This window comes from Typha angustifolia, chromosome 2 (genome assembly GCF_048772165.1).
Source record: "Typha angustifolia cultivar Huaian chromosome 2, ASM4877216v1, whole genome shotgun sequence".
NCBI classification, from domain to species: domain Eukaryota; kingdom Viridiplantae; phylum Streptophyta; class Magnoliopsida; order Poales; family Typhaceae; genus Typha; species Typha angustifolia.
Genome location: NC_133240.1, coordinates 2,224,623 through 2,244,191, shown reverse-complemented (window position 1 = coordinate 2,244,191; position 19,569 = coordinate 2,224,623). Strand labels below are relative to the sequence as shown.

At 36.3% G+C, this 19,569-nt stretch overlaps 1 protein-coding gene across 1 annotated transcript; it reads right to left on the bottom strand.

The window, feature by feature from the left end:
• Positions 1–428: 428 nt before the first annotated feature.
• LOC140774394 (disease resistance protein RPM1-like) lies at positions 429–1,951 on the bottom strand. Its single transcript, XM_073117384.1, has one exon. It carries the CDS (start codon positions 1,856–1,858, stop codon positions 437–439), a length of 1,422 nt encoding a protein of 473 aa, XP_072973485.1. The 5' UTR covers positions 1,859–1,951; the 3' UTR covers positions 429–436.
• Positions 1,952–19,569: the final 17,618 nt, after the last annotated feature.

The following is a 19,569-nucleotide window of genomic DNA, read 5'->3' as shown; positions in this document are numbered from 1 at the left end:
TGGTGGTCTCACTCATCAACAGCTCTACTTTGCAGTAGACACCCATCAACATGTCAAACTGCATGCAGACTCTGGACCCATGCAAAAGACCATGTAGCACTCAAACACCGAATGAAGGGGAAAGTTTTGCATGCTGGGTTGACGCATCTCTGGAGGGGTAGCTACTATGAAGGGATAGGTGTATTGATCTCTAATGAAAAACAAAGCTAAGATAGTATAAAAGCATCTATCTTAGCAACTGTAGAAATGCTCTCGTAGGGGAACCTCACGCCTTACTGCTCGGTCTAACAGAAGCTCTAAAGCACGATGGTAAGCCTGGCAATACTATCTATAGTAATAGCATTCATGTAGTCAATGTAGCAAACAACGGAGACAAGGAGACTGATTAGAAAATCTCTTCCATTATCCAAGAGTGTGGCTTCAATCAACTAAATATTTAGGGGTCGGAAACTTTAGCAGTCCATACACCTTCCATATTTTGGTACAGATAATTGATGAAAGGAATGTGTTTAACCTTCACTTTTGCTGCAGTTTGGATATTCTTCATGAAGTCTGGGTGCATATCCCACAAAAAGATCTCCTGGAGAGATGTTAGGAACTTGAAACCCTGTGGAGCCGCCTTCAACTGTGGCAAAGCAATCAACCATAGCTCCACCAGCTCCTGCATTGTCTTATCTATATTTATTAACTTGACCCTTGGGAGATCAATTAGATGAAGCCTCCTGAGCTTAGGGAACCACCCTACATTAAAGGACAAGCATTCTCCTTCGTATGCCCTCTGAAGATGAAGAAATGTTAGATTGGACATAAAAGAGAGTGCTGGAAGTGGATCTTCTTTTAGCCCGCTCCACCCAATCCAAAGCCTCTTCAGGTTGACCCCAATGGCATAAAACAAAGGGGTCCTTAACATCTCCTCCAACAATCTTCCCTGCAAACAAAATGTTGTTAGACAATGCGAAGGTGGACAATTCAGAGCTTCCAGTATGAGATGCTCATTTTCGTCACTTGCAATCACACTTAAGTTGGAAAGGAAGTGCATCTTGCCAATTGATGTGAATAACTCACGACAGTGAGTTCCTTTAACATTTCTTATCCGGAAAATCCTCATTTCAGTCAAGTTTTCTAACTGTCGCACTAATTCCGTGCTTGCTTCAACTGATTGTACAGTTTGCAAGTCTCTCAAATCCCATAGTCCCTTCGGAGCTTGCACGCCACTGAAATCGTGGAAGGTTCTGAAATTTGAATCAAGTTCCTTATCTGCAAACAAGTGTCGCAACTGGTGTAGCTCTGTTATTCCATTGGGCAACTCTTTTATTTTAGTATTGCAGAGGTCAAGAGTTTGAAGTCTACGTAGTTTTCCCAAGGAGTTCCGTAGCTCCTTAACCTTTGTATTTCTCAAACCCAAATAGCGCAAGTTGAATAGATTGAAAACATCATCCGGTAGACTTTCGATCGGGACATTTTGTAGATCTAATACCCTTAGATATCTTGCACTACGTGATATCAAGCTCGGAGGAGAACTTTTGGTATCAAACAAATAAAAAGAGCGAAGGTGTGAAATATCAATAGTTGACGGGATAGTATCACTATACCCATCTAATGACATCCGACGAACATTTTGGTCAACTATTCTCACTTGTGACTTATCGTAGGTCACACAAAAGTTTTCCTTTGCAGAAGTCAATACGGCTAATTCCCGCACAAGGTCATGCATTCGATAAGTTCTGACTCTTCCAAAGTCATTCCTTTCCACAACTTGTAACAAGCAACGATCAATGAGTTCATTAAGATACTCCTCTGCGACTTCCTCCAATGTCTTGGCTCTCTTTGTTGCAACAAGACCTTCTGCGACCCACATTCTAATTAGCCGCTTCCTATGTATCAAGTAATCCTCTGGAAAGATGCTACAAAATAAGAAGCAACTCTTCAAGCAACTTGGTTAGTGATTATAGCTTAGATTCAAAATTCTTGCTATTGAGCTCAAGTTCTGGTTATCTAAGCTGTCACATGACTCCCAATTAATTTCATTATAGAATTTTATCCAATCTGCTACATCCATTTTTCTGTATGATAATAAGTTGCCTACAACCACAATTGCTAGTGGCAAACCATAGCACTTGCCTAGAATCTTTCTCGCCCACTGTTCAAGGTCTTCTGGACATCTTCTATCCTCAATGTTTCTGAAAATCCACCTGCAGAATAGATCCCATGCTTCTGACTCATACAGGTTCCGTAACTTGAGAGAATGGCTTTCTACTGCTAATGCCGCTACATCTTTCAATCGTGTTGTTATTATTACTCTGCCTCCATAGTTATTCTCACCCAAAACTCTAGATAATTTGATCCAAATATTTCTACTCCATACATCATCTAAAACAATTAGGTATTTTTTATCTCTCAAATTTCTCTGAAGTAACTCCATTAGATCTGAACTGCACAAGCTCTCAATACTTCCAGAACTTCCGTTATTACCGAAGATATTTTTTACCATCCTTCTTAGTATATCTTCAATTTGATACTTTTGGGAGACAGAAACCCACATACGATAATCAAAGTATTCCGCTACAATTTTGCTTTCATAAACATTTCATACAAATGTAGTTTTCCTAGACCCTCCCATACCCCACACTGAAATTATGGAGGTTACCTTTTTACTGGTTGTTAGACATTGCAATATTTTTTCTCTTTCTTCGTGAATACCTACAAGCTCATTGTAATTCACCGGATAGGAAGAGAGAGCGAGATCATGTTGTCCTTCGGCCGAGTAAGAAGTGTCACAGTCTTTGGACAATGTAATATTATACCTATCTTTCATGCTTGAAAGGTTATGAAGAAGATTTTGGATTTCTTTCAGCGCAGTGGCAACATTATGCCAAGACTTGATGTTCTTTGATTTGTGAAGAGTGTTCTTGAGAAAACCTCGAAATCCACTTTGATAACCACTAACCAGGAAAGTATACTCATCGATTATGTCCTCGATTTCAAATGCCAACACTTGTACTTCTTGCAACCAAGCTTGTCGTGGTTCATCGTAGCCTTCCCTTGTTTGTGATTGACGTAAAAATGGGTGTATTACATTAAGCTCACTTTTGATCTGTTTTATTCGACTTTCTACTTCTATCAGATGTGATATTTCCTTCCCTAACTGTGAACGTAGTGCTTGCACTGCATTTGTTGATACAATAGATCCTATTTTACAAAGAATCTAGAATACTAGAGCTTCTGCCATCTTTTGCTTTACTACCAAATGGAAATTTTCGAGATTGCCACCTGCAAAGAGGTAGTAAAATCTTAAATGCAAATTGTTGAAGAAAACTAGCCACTAAGAGAGGGGACTTCTAAACTCTCCATCTCTAGCTAACTAGCCATAATATATAGTTGAAAAAAACACAGAAGTAATTTTTTTCCTTCATATATTATGAAGTTGGTACTATTGAGCAGTGACCTACAATGAAGGAATGTATTTTGGTTGTACTTCTCATTTTCTCTCGTATCTTCTAATTAGAACTGAAGGGAGGAACTAGTTCATCTAATTTCATTGCACCAGAATTCCCACCTTATCTATTGACATATAGGAACATAGATTCTTTTTGGGGATTGGTAGTTAGAAACTCTATATTATTATAATTTCATTTCACCTTAACAACTCTCCGTTCTGATTCCATCGAGCCAAAATGAGTTCAATAACTATCCGTTTCATCTTATCTCTCTTCTGTTTTTTTTTTCTGCAACTCCGATTTTGGCCTATAGTATAGAATCCGGAGCCTCTAGATCCTAATAATGCCTGTGAAAAATCCCTACATTTAAGCCCTAAAATACCTTAATTAACTATAACCCTAATACTGTAATATAACATTTTGTGTCTTGTTTGAAGCCATAAAGATAAGATCTGATCTTTAAGTGGCCAGATCTGAACCAAAAACTTTAACTTGAAAAACTTCAGACACTGTCAATATACACCTGTTAAGTTAGACTTCTACTACTAGATAAGAAAGAATTAAACAATTTGCTAAACTAATAAAAAAGATGAGAAAATTACACATTGAGCTAGAAATTAAGAAATTCATGTGCTCTAGTTATGCTCATTAACTAACGGTGAAGAAGAAAACTGAGAGGTACGTACCTGACTGGTGGAGAAAGCATACAGAATCACAAGATATGTTTTGTTGCTAGCTCTTGAGAGGCGATAGAACCAGTGAAAGATACTTTAACGATAACCAGCTAATTTATAGTTTATAAATGTCGTCTGCTCTCTCTCTCTCTCTCAATTTTCGTTTCATTAATAGAAGCTGTCCATATGGACCAATGATATGCTTCCTACTTTTTTTCCACTTCATTTCTTTAGGTTTCTTCTTGCAAGTGGAAATAGTTTTGAATTAGGATAGTTGTTAATTTTATGAATTTTATTCATACTAACTAAATGGTTAGTTGAACTTCTCCATCCTCTCCAGCAATGAAACTGCTAAATACTGTCAACCTACGGGCGATTTCATTATTTTATACTGTAATAATGGCAAGGTATAAAAAACTAAGTTTCGTGTTGTAATGATGCTTATTTTTTATAACCATTATTAGCTATCATAATCAATTATGATAATCATATATATATATATATATATATACATATGGTTATCTATAGTATAAACAATACTCAAAATTGTAATTATATCAAATATTCATGCATGCCAATAATTTACATTAACAAATAAGACTTTATGTTTGCAATAATTTTCTTACCAATGCACAATACCCAAAACTAGATAATTTTCTTAATATCATGCTAGCACTAGGAGTTCATCCCTTGCCAACCAATCCTTATTGATCAAACTCGCCTAGTGCCTCGTTTTGAATCCAGACAGCATTTGAGCTAAGCTAAGAAGTCTAGATAACCAAGGTGACTTTCTGACTTGCTAAGAAACTAGGTAGATCTTCCTTGACATGGAACTCCCTTAGCTCAAGAAGGGCCCTTCAAAAAACAGCCAGGTGGCAAGTTGGCAATGGAGAGCTCATCTCTATAACAAATGATCTTTGAATACCCTCTCATTCTACTCCAACTCATAGCCATCATCATCTCCATGAGCCACCCAGCTTTACGGCCATCCACCACCACCTTTGGCCATCCGCCACCTTTCGATAATCACCACAATGTCGAATATTTATCATTCTAACCTTGCTCCACTCTTTTATTTATATCTTTTCATCCAAAATTCTAATTTAGGTGAAATTAGAGCCATTATAACACTAACTCACGAGGCTACCACCTAAATTGTTATAATTTGTTACTATCAGATCAGTCCAGATCTAGTTCGTAACATTAGTATCAGAGCTGACATTCCTCGAATGATAGTGAACACATGATCGAAAGCTAACCCAAGGGAGATCATGTCTATAGAGGACCAAGAACTCATCTTGATCCCTATGGAAGTTTCCTCGACACCATCCGCAACCATCGATGACAAGCTGCCGATGTGGGCGAAGATGATATTTAAAGAATTTTTAGCCGAATTGAAAGAGAACTCGAAGGAGATTCAAACTGCCATCAAGAACTTGATCCAAGCCTTGGTGGAGGTCCTACTAGCAGCCCTCCACCCTCTTGCACCGCTAGTGCCATCGGCCATAGTAGAACCAACCTCCCTATGGCATCTTCCCCACCCACGGTGGAAACCACCATGGACACCTACCACCGTGAGAGAGGAGAAATGCCGGCCTAAACTGCAACCAAAGCACCACCTCCGGCTACGGTGGACCTTTTACCATCTCTACAAACTATTTCCACCATCAACGCAAAACTAGAATAATCCTTAGCAATGGTCACGACACCGTCTTCCATACCCATGATGGAAGCTAGGGCCAAAAACCTTAGCTTTCCACTTGCAGCGATCTAGACCTATTGGCCCAAACCATCATGACTGATCACTTTCATAGACCAACCGCACCCAAGCCATGGCCTAAACCACATGCACTAAGATCTTGGCTCGAACCACTCATGGCTAGGATTTGGCCCGAGCCACTCGCAGCTTGGGCAGACTATGGCTCGAACAAGTGGGCCCTAGAGCAGAACCCACCGTGGGGCCCTCCTCAATGTGACAAACAAGATCCACATGGAGATCGAGAATATGCATTTGAGAGCGGCGGAAGGTATGGAAACCACTATGGACACCTTGAGAACAAGGTGGTTAGAAGTGTGGTGGATTATGTGAATCGGGTCATGTTGGATCACATCATAAGGACATTAGGCTCGATGGATCGAATTTATTTATCTTTTAAATGGTTTATATTTATATCTTATATAAGTCACTAAAGCAAGTTCAATTAAGTCACGTAAGCCACTAAAGCAAGTTCAATTAAGTCATGTAAGCCACTAAGGCAAGTTCAATTAAATCATGTAAGTCTCTAAGGTAAGTTCTAGTTCGAGTCATATAAACTTTTAAAGCTAAGTCCGAGTAAGACTTATTATACCCGACCTCTATATATAGAAGGGCTGAGCTTCTTTATTTATTCATTCAAGCATCCAATGAAGAATTAAGAATTATTTTTTAGCCTTAGACAATCTTAGGAGTAAGAGTAAGATAATCGAAGAGTAGAAATTAATCATAGTTTTTTATTTTCCTAGGAGTATATTTAAGTTAGAAATCATAATCCTATCTCTAACCTATAGCCACTATCACCTCCACGAGCCACCATATCTTATGTTTTAGTCATCCACCACCACCCTTCGTCATCCGCCACCCTCCAACAACTGCCACAACGTCGAATATTTACCATTATGTCCCATTTTAACTTTGCTTCACTCTTTTATTTATATTTTTTCATCCAGAACTCAAATTTAGATGAAACTAGAGTCATTAGAACCCTAACTCATGAGGCTATCACCACCTAAATTTTTATAATTTTCCTACTCTCGGATTAGTCCAGATCTAGTTCATAACAGAATATATAGCCATGAGTAATGATCTTATTTTATCGATAAATCTTTGTTATTAAATTTATGAGCTTAATATATTGTTATTTAAGCATAATTTATATTATTACATTTTGTATTATGCTGTTTTTATATTATAAAGGCGTATATTTTCTAGGTTTTATGCTCACCACCCTTTGGAGGAATATTTTTCAGATTAATAGATGCAATCAAAGTCGTGGAGAAAATATGCGAGGATTAGCTAGATTTCTATTTAATTTTTAGTATTTGTGCATGCATTTATCTTTTATCTGTTATGTTATAGACTTGTATTTTAGAGACTTGTTGCGGCCTATGATAAATTTGGATTCTTTGTTGGATTAATTTTGGTAAATTATGATTTATTATTTTGAATACCTTGGTGAAATATTTGACAACGGATAACACGAGTACCATGTGAGGAGCATGTGTGCTCGGTGGTAGGTATTTCTATTTGGTATCAAAGCCAGGTTTACCAATAATCCGTCAAGTCTCTAGAATACTGTCTATATGAAATTAGACGGGAATGAGATGAGCATAGTGACCGCGTTTAAATAAGCATGAATGATATTAGTGACATTTAGGTACGAACTTCGAATTATATTATAATCTACCTTAAACTTATCACGAATGCCGCCTTGATGTGCTCATGCTGCACGTGCAACTACTTTGGAGGGAGCTTCGATTTTTGTAGATGAGTCAGATGTTGATGCCTAATCAAAAGTATAGAGGCTATCTGGTGTCTGATTAGGTAGCAGTAGTTACTACTATTCATAAATGAGCTTATTCGGGAGAGGTCTACCCCTATAGTTGCAGCAAACCAGTCGGATGGCCAATCAAGTCAAGTTGCACCTATGATCAAATCGGTGATAGGGCTTCATGGCCTTTAAATCAATTCCTGCAACTCAATCCTTCATTGTTCAATGGCACGACTGATCCTATAGAAGCAAATAGATGGCTTGTAGATGTAAAGAAAATTCTGACTACTTTTGGACGCCTTGAGGATTAGCAGGTTGTTTTTGCTATTTTTCTTTTCCGTGAGGAAGCGGAGTAGTGTTGGAAGGCAACCAAGCGATTGATGCTGGCTCACTTTTCTGGTGAGCACATTACTTGGGAAGCTTTCTCAGATGCCTTCAACCACAAATACTTTCCTCCTTTCCTACGATTCGAATTGATGAGGGAGTTTACTCAATTGAAATAGGGTACAACGTCAATAGCTCAATATAAGGAAAGATTCAACACCTTATCCTATTTTGCCTCTAAGATTGTACCGGATGATGCTGCTAGAGCTGAGCAATTCAAGCTATTTATTCAAATTGAGATCCAAAAACAAGTGAACAAGGCTAGGAATCTAACTTACGTGCAAGTGGTGGAAAGTGCAGGGATTGCTGAGAGGGACCTAATTAAGGAGAAACCACTACAGTATGAGAGCTTGAGTCAACATTTAGGTCGCCATAGGGACCCTCAGCATGGAGCCAACTCGAGGGTCCACTGCTTTGCACCTGCCGATATTTCATCATTACGCTGAGGATGCTAACTCTAGTTCGACTTTGACTAAATCTAGTGGTCAAATTTCAAGTCGTCGCAATACCCATCTGCAAGCTAGAATTAGAAGTATGGAGTGAGCTTTGGAAGTGTTAGTGGCGTCAGACCATCTCAGCCCAACTAGGTGTAAAGATCTGCTTCAATTGTTGTTTGGAGGGCACCTATCCCAAGAATGTCCTAGTCCTCGCAACCTAACCTATTTTAACTGTGAATAGATTAGGCATATCTGTTTGTGGTGCCCTTTACTCCAGGGAGATCCCTTTACCCCAATCACCCTCGTCATTTTTGGAGCATCAAGAGTGACCACTACAGTGAATCAAGGATGAGGAGCTTCGCAACCTAGTCCCTCTAGTAGAGGGTCAAGTTAAGGTAATGCAAGAATCTTTGCCATGACTAGTGCTAAAGGGGAAAACAACAAAGTGACAGGTAAATCTAATGTCGTATCTCGCATTGCTATATGTTGACATACAATAATGACCAAGCTAGTTTGTTCTACATAATTAGCACATTTTGTTAGGAATTAGAACTTTTAATAAATCATCTTGAAATTGCTTGATTTTTAGGGTTTCTATTTCCCAAATAAATAAATCAATCAAATAAAATAAAAGAATAAATCATTTAACTTCTTTTACTTAGTAACTTAGATTAATTTTGAAGATGAATTTTTTTTTTTGTTGGGAGTAAGTGTAACATCTTAGGGAATAAAACAAACGTGCTCGGCACGTGCACTACAATGCCATCTTCCTCCCCACCTCTGCTCTGATGGAATTGACTACCGAAATTTTGGACGGGATTTCGAATTGGGTTGTTATTGCCAAAATTTTCTTATATATCTCTATATCTCTATCACTCGTCATCTATGTTTCTCCTCCTCTCTTTTCTTCTCCCATCCCCTTCTTCTAGCTGATACCAACCCGAGCCACACCAAATCCAGCCGGAGCTCACATCAACTTCGCCGTCTTTCCACCTCGTTAGCAACTTCCTCCAAGTCTAGGTATACTTCGAGGAAGATGGAGGTGGGGTTTGGGCCAAACCCCACTCCTTTTGGTGTTGGCCACATGCAAGCTCAGGTTGGGCCATGGGCCCAACCCAAGAGCATGGTGAGGGTGGGTTGTGGGCAGCCCACAGCCCCTCCCTTTCCTTGGCTATGGCTAGCCCAAAATTTTGGTTTAATTATTTTAGTTATTTTGCTCAGACTGATTTTATTAAATTGAGATGATATAAATTTAATTAGGAGGAAATGATAATTCTTTTGTTTACAATATTGGAGGACATGAACTGTAGTAATTATGAATAATATTTAAATTAATTATTTATAATAACTTTTTGGGTTTAATATTCTTAATAACTATTTTGACTAGACAAATAATTGAAGCAAACCAAATCCATGATAAAAGATTCGTGTTATATTTAATTATATAGTTCTATGTTAGATTCTTTTATTTATGATACAATTATATTCATCATATTATTAGATCCATATTTATATAGAGAGGATATCTGTGACGCAGAGGAAAGCAAATAACTAGAAGTGATTTTAAGTAGGTGACTCCTCTTTAATCTAAGGATAATATAAATATGATGTGATGATGCAAGTATTTTGATTGTGTAGTGATATTATGACATCCATGTTCATGTGTTATTTATTAGGTAAACTACGCCTAAGATTGTTAGTCTTGGGAGGATAATCAGGTAAACTATATATTGAGTTTGAGCATGCATGATTACTATCTAGTATAGAGGTCAAACATTTGCTAATCTTAAAAATGATGATTGTGAAATAGGGTTTATATCTCTAGTGGTACCTACTAACGCAAAATTAGGGCGTCTTTCCGAGCCTGGGGCTCGTAATTTCCCACATAAGGTGCGGTGACGAGTGTGAGGATGGGCTTACGATCGGAGTTCTTAGCCTGAGATCATTAAGTAACCAATCATGTGCAGTGTCATCAGGCATGCATGGGCGATATTATCACTAGATGTCTTTCCTCTTTATTGATTGAGACTCTAGAAGAGCTTGTGATTTTATTATTTATTATGATATGGAGGCTCTAAGAGAGCATGTGATATTGTTAATTGTCATGAACTTAAGACTCTTTGAGAATATGTTCCGCGCCATGAGTAATGATCTTGTTTTATCGATGAATCTTTGTTATTAAATTTATGAGTTTAATATATTGTCATTTAAGCATGATTTATATTATTGCATTTTGTGTTATGATGTTCTTATATTATAAAAGCGTATACTTGCTGGGCTTTATGCTCATCACTTTTTGGTGAAATATTTTTTAAATTAATAAATGCAATCATGATTGTGGTAGCAAGGACTAGCTAGATTATTATTTAATTTTTAGTATTAATTATGTTGCCCTTGCGTGGGTATTTATCTTTAATCTATTATGTTATAGACATATATATATATATATATATATATATATATATATATATGTATATATATATTTTAGTGACTTGTCGCGGCCTGTGATAATTTTAGATATTTTGTTGGCTTAATTTTGATAAATTTGTGTTTATTATCTTGGATATCTTATTAAAATGTTTGATCAATGAATCACATGAGTACTATGTGGGATCTATCCACGTGAGGAGCATGTGTGTTCGATGGTGGGTATTTCACTACTTGATGGAAATTTTGAGATTGCCACCTGCAAAGAGGTGTAAAATCTTAGATGCAAAATTGTTTCTATTTTTTTCTGGAAAGTATCTTTTGTCATATTTGCTATTTTAGATGAACTTAGTCGATCAATCTTTTGTCAAATGAGGAGATTTTTGATAAATAATTTGAACAAGAATCTCTCTCCATCTCTAAATAGTAAAGCTGATAAGATCTAAGGGGAATCCTAAACTAGCCGGCTAAGCTCAAAATTGTTTAAAGCTAAGCTCGTGCTCCTCAGAGATGCCTAATTAGTGATAAAAATAGATTCATATTTTTACTTAGAATATGTATTCATAATACACATAACAAAATATTTAAAATTATATCCAAATAAAATAAATACATATATTAATCGGATATGAACACATAATAAAATATTTAAAATCATATCCAGATAAAATAAATAAATATATTAATCGGATATGAATCCGATCTTAGATAGATTGAATAGAAACTAAATCTTAAATGTATTTTGATACATCTTGAGTACCAATGAGGCCTTTAAAAAATAAAAATAAAATGGGAACGTAGATCAATTTTGAAAAATAAATGAATTCAAATATATCAGAGAGGAATATTAGAGTTAGAAAGTTTGAGAATATGCAATATATTGTTACGCTGGATCGATCTAGAGGTTAGAAAATTATGAAAATTTAGGTGGTGAGCCTCACAAGATAGAGTTTTAATGACCCTATTTTTACATCAATTGGATGTTTGAATAAAAAGATATAACTAAAATAGTGGAGCAAGGTTAGAATAGGATAAAATGATAAATATTTGACGTTGTGACGGTTGTCAGAGGGTGCAGATGGCCAAGGGTGGTGGTGGATAGTAGTAGGGTAGGGTAGCTGCTGGAGGTGATGGCGGCTATGGGTTGGAAGTAGAATTTGAGTTTCTAACTTAGATATACTCCTAGGAAAATAAAAAAGATCTAACGGCTATGATAAAACGGTAAATGCGAGAATAAGAAAATAACTAAAGTCAATTAATTCTCAATGCTTAGATGCTTGGATAAATAAAGCCTAACCCTTCTATATATAGAGGTCGGGTATAATAAGTCCTACTCGGATTTAATTCTAAAGACTTATACAATTTGAACTAGGACTTGTCTTAGAGGCTTACATGACTTAATTAAACTTGTCTTAGTGGCTTACAAGACTTAATTGAACTTGCCTTAGTAATTTACATGACTTAACTAGACTTGCCTTAAGGGTTACATAAGCCTGAATCAATTAAAAGATAAATAGACTCGATCCATCGAGCCCAATGTCCTCGTGATTCGATCCGAGCTCAATAAAATCTATTATTAATGTATTCTTTGATTATTCTTTTGCAAAGGCAATTTGGTTTGGTATGGGATTCCATTGGCCTCGCATTTCTTCTCTTTCAGATTGGTTGATTGATCTTCACTCCAAACAAGGTGCAGATTTGTTTATTTCAGCAGTCTGCTTCTAGCCCAGAAGTTATAGTCTGCTTCATCAAATGTATGATCTCTTAACAGTTGGATGACTTTTCTTTGATTCAAACCACCATTCCGACATCCATAGTTCCGACTGAGATTACCTTATTGAACTCATACTCTTTCTGTTGGGTCGACGCTAGTTGGCGCCAAGGATTAAGTGCTAGTATTGGCATTTATCTCCAATCAGAACCCTTAGGATTACTTCGATAGGCTATTTATTTACTAGACTATCCTTTAGCTATAGAAGGAGAAGCTCAAGCTCTTCTAGCAGGACTCAAATTGATTCAAGCTCTCATACCTTTGGAGTGGGTTCATCTTTTTTCTAATTGCAAAATAGTAGTCGATGCTTTCTCCTATAATTCATCTAATGATATCCCATGGGTCATTAGGTCTTGCATTAGAGCGTGGCACAGCTTGCATGCTGCTCTCTTCCACTACTATATTGCATACTAGCAGGGTCAATAATTCTTATACTCATAATCTTGCTTGATCGGCTCTATCCACCCAATCTTCTCTATTTGATTTGGGTGCATCATGTAATCTTTCTTGATGGAATAAGTAAACACGTTAGGAGAGTTAGAAAATTAAAAAAATCTATTTAGGTACTAGTGAATTGAATTTATATGTTTAAGCAGATATCTAATAAAATTCATATATTAGTATGTACTTTATACTTTTTAAGAGGTGGTTTATATTTAAAAAGAAATTAGTTTCTCAATGTGGCACTAATTTCCGCCAACTTAAAAAATTAAAGTGTTTATATTGTAAAACTCAAGATTACTTATTTTTTTGAGATTAAAGTGCAATAATCAAGTACATTACCACAAATCGATAGAAATTAAAAACAGACATTATATTATATTAGATTATATTAGATTAGATTAGATTAGATTAGATTAGATTATATTATATTATATTATATTAAAAAAGATATCAAACTAATTCGAGCCTCTTCTCAAGTGAGCTAAGTCTAGCTTGGCACGGCTCAATTATTTCTTGGAGCAAAAAAATTGAGCAAGACTCCGATGGCAAGCTTCAGCTATTTTGACAGCCCTATTCAAAACATAGAATTATGGCGGTCAAAATAATCAAGTCAATTCGAGCTCGACTTAATAAGACTCAATCAAGCTTGGCTCGATAATGAGCTAAGCCGAGTTTGATCTTTAAAATAGGTTTGAAAATAATTTCGAGTAAAGTTTAATCATGAGCCGGCTCAATCAAGTAAGCTCGATAAGGCTCGAAATTATTATAATAATTATAATATATATATATATATATCATATTTTTAAAATATAAAAATCTCTATTAGTTTATATTTTTTTAATATTTATATTTTATATGAATTAAGTCTTATTTTAAGCTTAATTCAAGAATAAAATAAGCTTAATTTAATTTAAGCATGCTCAAAATCTGGATTGGATTTATTAAGGCTTGAAATTACTTATTGATCTACTTGTTTCAGCTTGAGCTCAAAATTAACTCAAATTGAAAAGATTTCAATGCAAGTTTGATCACGAATTCTGGCTCAAAATTATTTTCAATTCAAGCTTGACTAGAACTAGACTCACCAGGCTTAGGCTTAGGTAGATCACAACCCTAACTAGACTCGATCAAGGTGGGTTCCTCTTGATTTATCATATAAAAGAGATGTTGATGACTGCGCATGACTATTTTATTTGCATAGTTGGGATTAAACATGATGCTTGTCATGAGGATGTATTTGTATATATATATATATATATATATATATATATATATAACTTAACAACAGATTTAAAGGTTAGAGATCAATGATTTTTATATTTTATACTCAACTAAAAATGTAATAGAATATCACTCCGTTGATACTTTTTCATTAGTCATATATTGTTAACATAGGGTGTTTTTAAAGAATAAAAAGTGTTAATCAGGGTTATTTATAAAAAAGAAGTCCTCTAGTTATTGTATTAAATGTTTTGGGCTCTTGGGTTTGAAATTACAGTTTCAAAGTCTCCCATTTTCATAATACCTATAAGTTACCATTTCCCTAACCCACCTATTTAACCAAATCTCTTTAAACCCCTTCCTTCTGTTCTTTCTTTTTCTCATGTCCTCACGCTTCAACCCCGACTTCCTTTAGCAAAGCTTTTTGCTCTTTCTTAATAATCATCTAGTTGTAGAGTATAAAGACTGGGTAATTGCATCTATTTACATTTTTGTGAAAGGGGCATTCTTTCTCTCTCTCTCTCTCTCTTTCTTATTTTGCAGCATTTTGTTCCACTAATATTAACAAAATAATGTCTTCACAATTTATAATTATTATAAGAACATCTATAAATCTTTTTAGTTGTGGAGGATAAGTACAGATGGCAACAAAAAGGTGGTTTTAGAAATGGAAGGAGTTAAAAGAGTAATTTTGGCTGATCTAGTTGCCTAAGCTTTTAAATGTAGATGACTCCGATAGTATTCACCATGTGTTCTTTGATTAAGAGCTTAATAATAAAATAATTTAAGAAGATGGAAGAGAAATGAGAGGGTAGAAAAGGATGGAAGAAGAGTGGGTTTCATGAGAATCATACTGAGGAGGAAGAGATGTAATTTGTTAGGGCTATATGAGTAAAAGAAATCCACATTTGCTATTTCAAAACTTAAAAATCTAAAACTGTCGATTGCATAACTAGAGATCTTTTTTCTGCAAATAACTATGTGAATTGTAAAGTCTGAAAATGCAAATTGTGAAATGAAATTCTCGCATAAAATTTTCTTACTAGAGAAAGTTTGTCAAAGTCTTTAATCAATCACTAGATTAAAGAAGGTTATATTGCTTTAATAATATTTTCATCAAATATTAGGTCTATGACTAGTTATGAAGTTGGTACTATTGATCAGGATATTTTGTTTGTACTTCTCATTTCCTCTGATATCAGTTCATCCAATTACCCCTTCTTTTTTTAAGGAAAAGCCCATAGGGTTGAATACTTCGTTACCTTCTAGAAATTATAATAATATTGTCTAATACACAAAAGAGGGGGGATAAAGAGAATACTCTTTTAACATACCTACAGTAGACAACAATACAAATAAAACAAAGCATCAAGTCCAAGGTCACAAAGAAAATAAATATGAAGAACGGCCCTAAAAAAAGTCACTGATTCTTTTGGGGGCTTTGTAGTTAGAAACTCCAAAACAATTTTATAGTTTGAAATTTCACCCTCCATTGTGATCTTTAAAAATCGCCAACTCTCTATTCTGATTCCAAAGAACCAAACTGAGTCTGATAACATTTTCTGTTCTGTTTATTTTTCCTTTTCATTTAGTCTCTGTTCTTTTTCTTTTCTTTTCTCCTGCTGCAACTCCCATCTTATGCATGCAATGTAATCCCTGTTTTGGCCTATAAGCCTCTAAATCCTATGTGCTAATGTTTGTCAAAAATCCCTGCATCAATCAATTAATCCCTACATCAATCTTCAAATCACGTCTGAACCAATAGACACAGTCAACCATACATCAAATAAATTAGACTTCTACTAGTTTCCGACATCAACAAATCGTATCAATCCTATATATAGTCCTACATAACAGGACAATTAAACAATTCTGTAAGACAAATAATAACATGAGAAGATTAAGCAGTGAGCCAGAAAGAAATAGAAATGCATATGATCTAGTTATAATCTCATTAATTGACGCTGAAGAAGAAATTAAAACTGTGAGAAATACGTACCAGACTGGAGACAGCTTACAGAATCACAAGATACTTTTGGTTGCTAGCTCTTAAGAGGCGTTCGAACCAGGCAGTAGAGCGAACGTCAATGACAATACGCGTATTTATAGATACTCGCAGACGTAGTTTTGATTTGGGGAAAGTCGTTTATTTATTGTATTTTATACGTAGTAAAATAAATTCTCAATCCTCTCCAGCAATGAAACAGCGAAACATAGCGTACCTACAATAAATCGATTCCACTGGCTAGTCCACGCCCTTTGTTTCCAGGATGTACTCAATGCCCGTTGACATTGATAACGTGCAGACCACGCCTTTGTGTCCTTATTCCAAACTAACAAGTTCTTGTATAAATTAATTTAAATTATTTGTCAGAATATATGATATCTGCTGGGCAATTTGCATTATAATTAATATAATTTAAGTTTTTCCACCCCTATCCATTCTATTTTTTTTTTTAAAAGAAGAAAAACTTTTATAAATTAACTCTCGGTTACAAAACTCCACATTAATATCAGAGGCTAAAAACTAAATGATATTGGTAGAAAATTCTCCCACCAAATTACAACCAAATCTAAGGTTTGCTAGCCAATATGCTGATTTATTGGCTTCATGATAGACATGAGTAATTTTTGAGATTTAATATTTTTGGAAAAGACTACAAAGATCCTCCACAATGGCAGCAATGTTCCAAGTTGGCTGGCTTCTATTGTTGAGCGTCAGCTAGTATTTTCAACTCGATGGCAATCCAGAGATTGTTTATATCTATTAGTCGAGTGGCTTTGAGTGTGCCCCTTACTACAATGGCTTCAGCTATTAAGGTGGAACCATACTTGGCGCTCTTACACCCTAAAGTTAGAGGACCACCAGTAGCTTGACAAGCCACAAAGCCCACCCTGCCTAGATCCAAAGGTTATGTGTGAAGGACCTATCTATGTTTAGTTTAACCCTACCTAGAGGGGCTATGGAGGGGTTGTTGATATGGTTCAGTTCGATCGAGCCTAATTAGAGGCGTATGGATATTAGGCTTGATGCTTAATACAATAAAAGCACAAATCAAATAACATCCTAGCTTTTTAATTAATTATTTTTAGCTTTACTTTGCCATTTAGTTTTTAGTTAAGATTAGAGTTTGGAGTCTAATCAATTGCAGTTTAGTCATGTTTGCTTATCAAGTTAGTTGGCCCGAGCCCAGTTAGGCTAGACTGACTTAAGCTGGGGGTAGCCACCTATAAAGTCTTTGGTGCACACATGAGTCAATTATATTGGAATTATTGAATCTGAATATCTTCTTTGCTTTTCTTCGTCCTTGTACACCATCATCCAAGCTTGGCCAAGTACCCATGAAGACCACCACTATCTACCTCCTTAACTAGTTGGTGCCTCTTACCCATAGGAGACGACCCTCCTTCTTCCTCCTCTCTCTAAATCCACTAGCTGAACCACTACCGCTACTATCGACTACCCACTTCCACAATCCACCACCGTAGAATCAAACTTCAATCCTCGATCTACATTTCCACCATCTCGGATCCCTATTATAATGGTCAGATCTCCACCACCAATCGATATCTCAAGATCTAACCAAACAAATCTTGCACTGTTGGTCTCGTTGGAAAACAACTTATCCAATTTTCAAGAGGTTTTAATGGGTAGATCTTCCATAATCACCCTCACAAGGTATGCCCTATAATTTGTCTAGAGATTGTTGCGAATCAGATCAGGCTATTTCCCCATTAGATAGATCGAAGTGCATATCAAATGGTATTAGAGCTAGGCGAACCTCAAACCACCATTAATGACTACAACTAGGTCCATGGTAGCGAGGAAGACAATGAAACACAACACAACTACAGGAGCAGATCCGCCTAAGGAAACCCCAATCCGAGGAGGCGAACGGATCGACTCCACCGCGGCTAATCCTAGCCACACATATCTACCTCCTAGCCCTCTCGAGGACTTGATTGCGGAATTCATAATGGAGACACAGTGTAACCACGAGGTGCTCGAGACATTCATGGTGAAGGCTGCGACACTAAGAACACCTAATTGAGATCCACCACCGCCAAACCTTGCACGTAGGGCCCACCACCTCCACAACTAGAGCCTTGATGCCCCACCCCCTAGGGCACAAGGCTACCGTTGTGGTTCTACTTGGATCGGCTGATGAAGAGCAAGACTATCGGGTGAACCTGGATCAGTTTGGCATGGAGGACGATTGGGCTAAACTGGATGGACACGATCGATGTTGAGAGGACTTGGAGCATTGAAGGGCCTTCCACCGTATAGGGCCACACCCACATGCATTCATACCTAAACTTAGGTTTGACCCGAATAATGACCATAGGATTTTGATACGAACCATTTTAGGGTCTGAATCATCAAAATGTCAAATTTGGAGTTTATGGTGGATCATTTAGGGCAGCTTGTAAAATATGATTTAGTGGCAAAATTGGGCATGTGAGTAGGCTAAATCAATGAGAAAACATGATGGTCATGATCATTTGGCAAAGGACAAGGTTTTATAGATAATAACCTTAGTTAAATGTTATGTGGTAGTTTAAGGCAGAATTGCAAATATAGGTTAATGGATGTTATGGGACACTTGTGGGTATTATTGAGGGTGAAAAGTTAAAGAGGGAGAAGTGAGTTGGCCCCAGGGATCAAGAGGAATAACCAGACGAAAGGGATCTAAGAAAAGGGACTAGAGAATTGAGGGAGAAAGAGAGTCTTTGGAGGGTTGGAAGAAGATAGAGCTTGGGGAGATAGACTTCAATAAAATATTCAATGCTTAATCAAAAGGTGCTGCCTAGACATATATTCATAGGCTGCCCCTATCCTAAAGACCCTAAAGAGACCAAATACAAAGAAAACACGTCTAGAAATACGAAACAAACTTAGCATAGGGTTTGCTCTTTGTTTTGTCGCAGATAAAGTCCAAATCTGTATAAATTTTGAATACAAGTTGTAGATTATGACATGATTGATCTTATCCAATTGATTTTGTAATTTTTGGAAGTCAAATGAATATCGTCTGAATATTCTCCCAAAACTACACAGATCTAAATTCAACTAATTAAATAATTTCTAACCAAATAGGTCTCTCATAAAAAGATAAAATAAATAAACTCAATCCATTAAGCCTAATGTCTCTAAGATGTGACACGAGCTGACTTGGTTCATATCAGAATCAAGGTTGAACGATGTTTGCAGTTCAAGGGTGGAGACCCTTTTAGTAGGCTCTAACA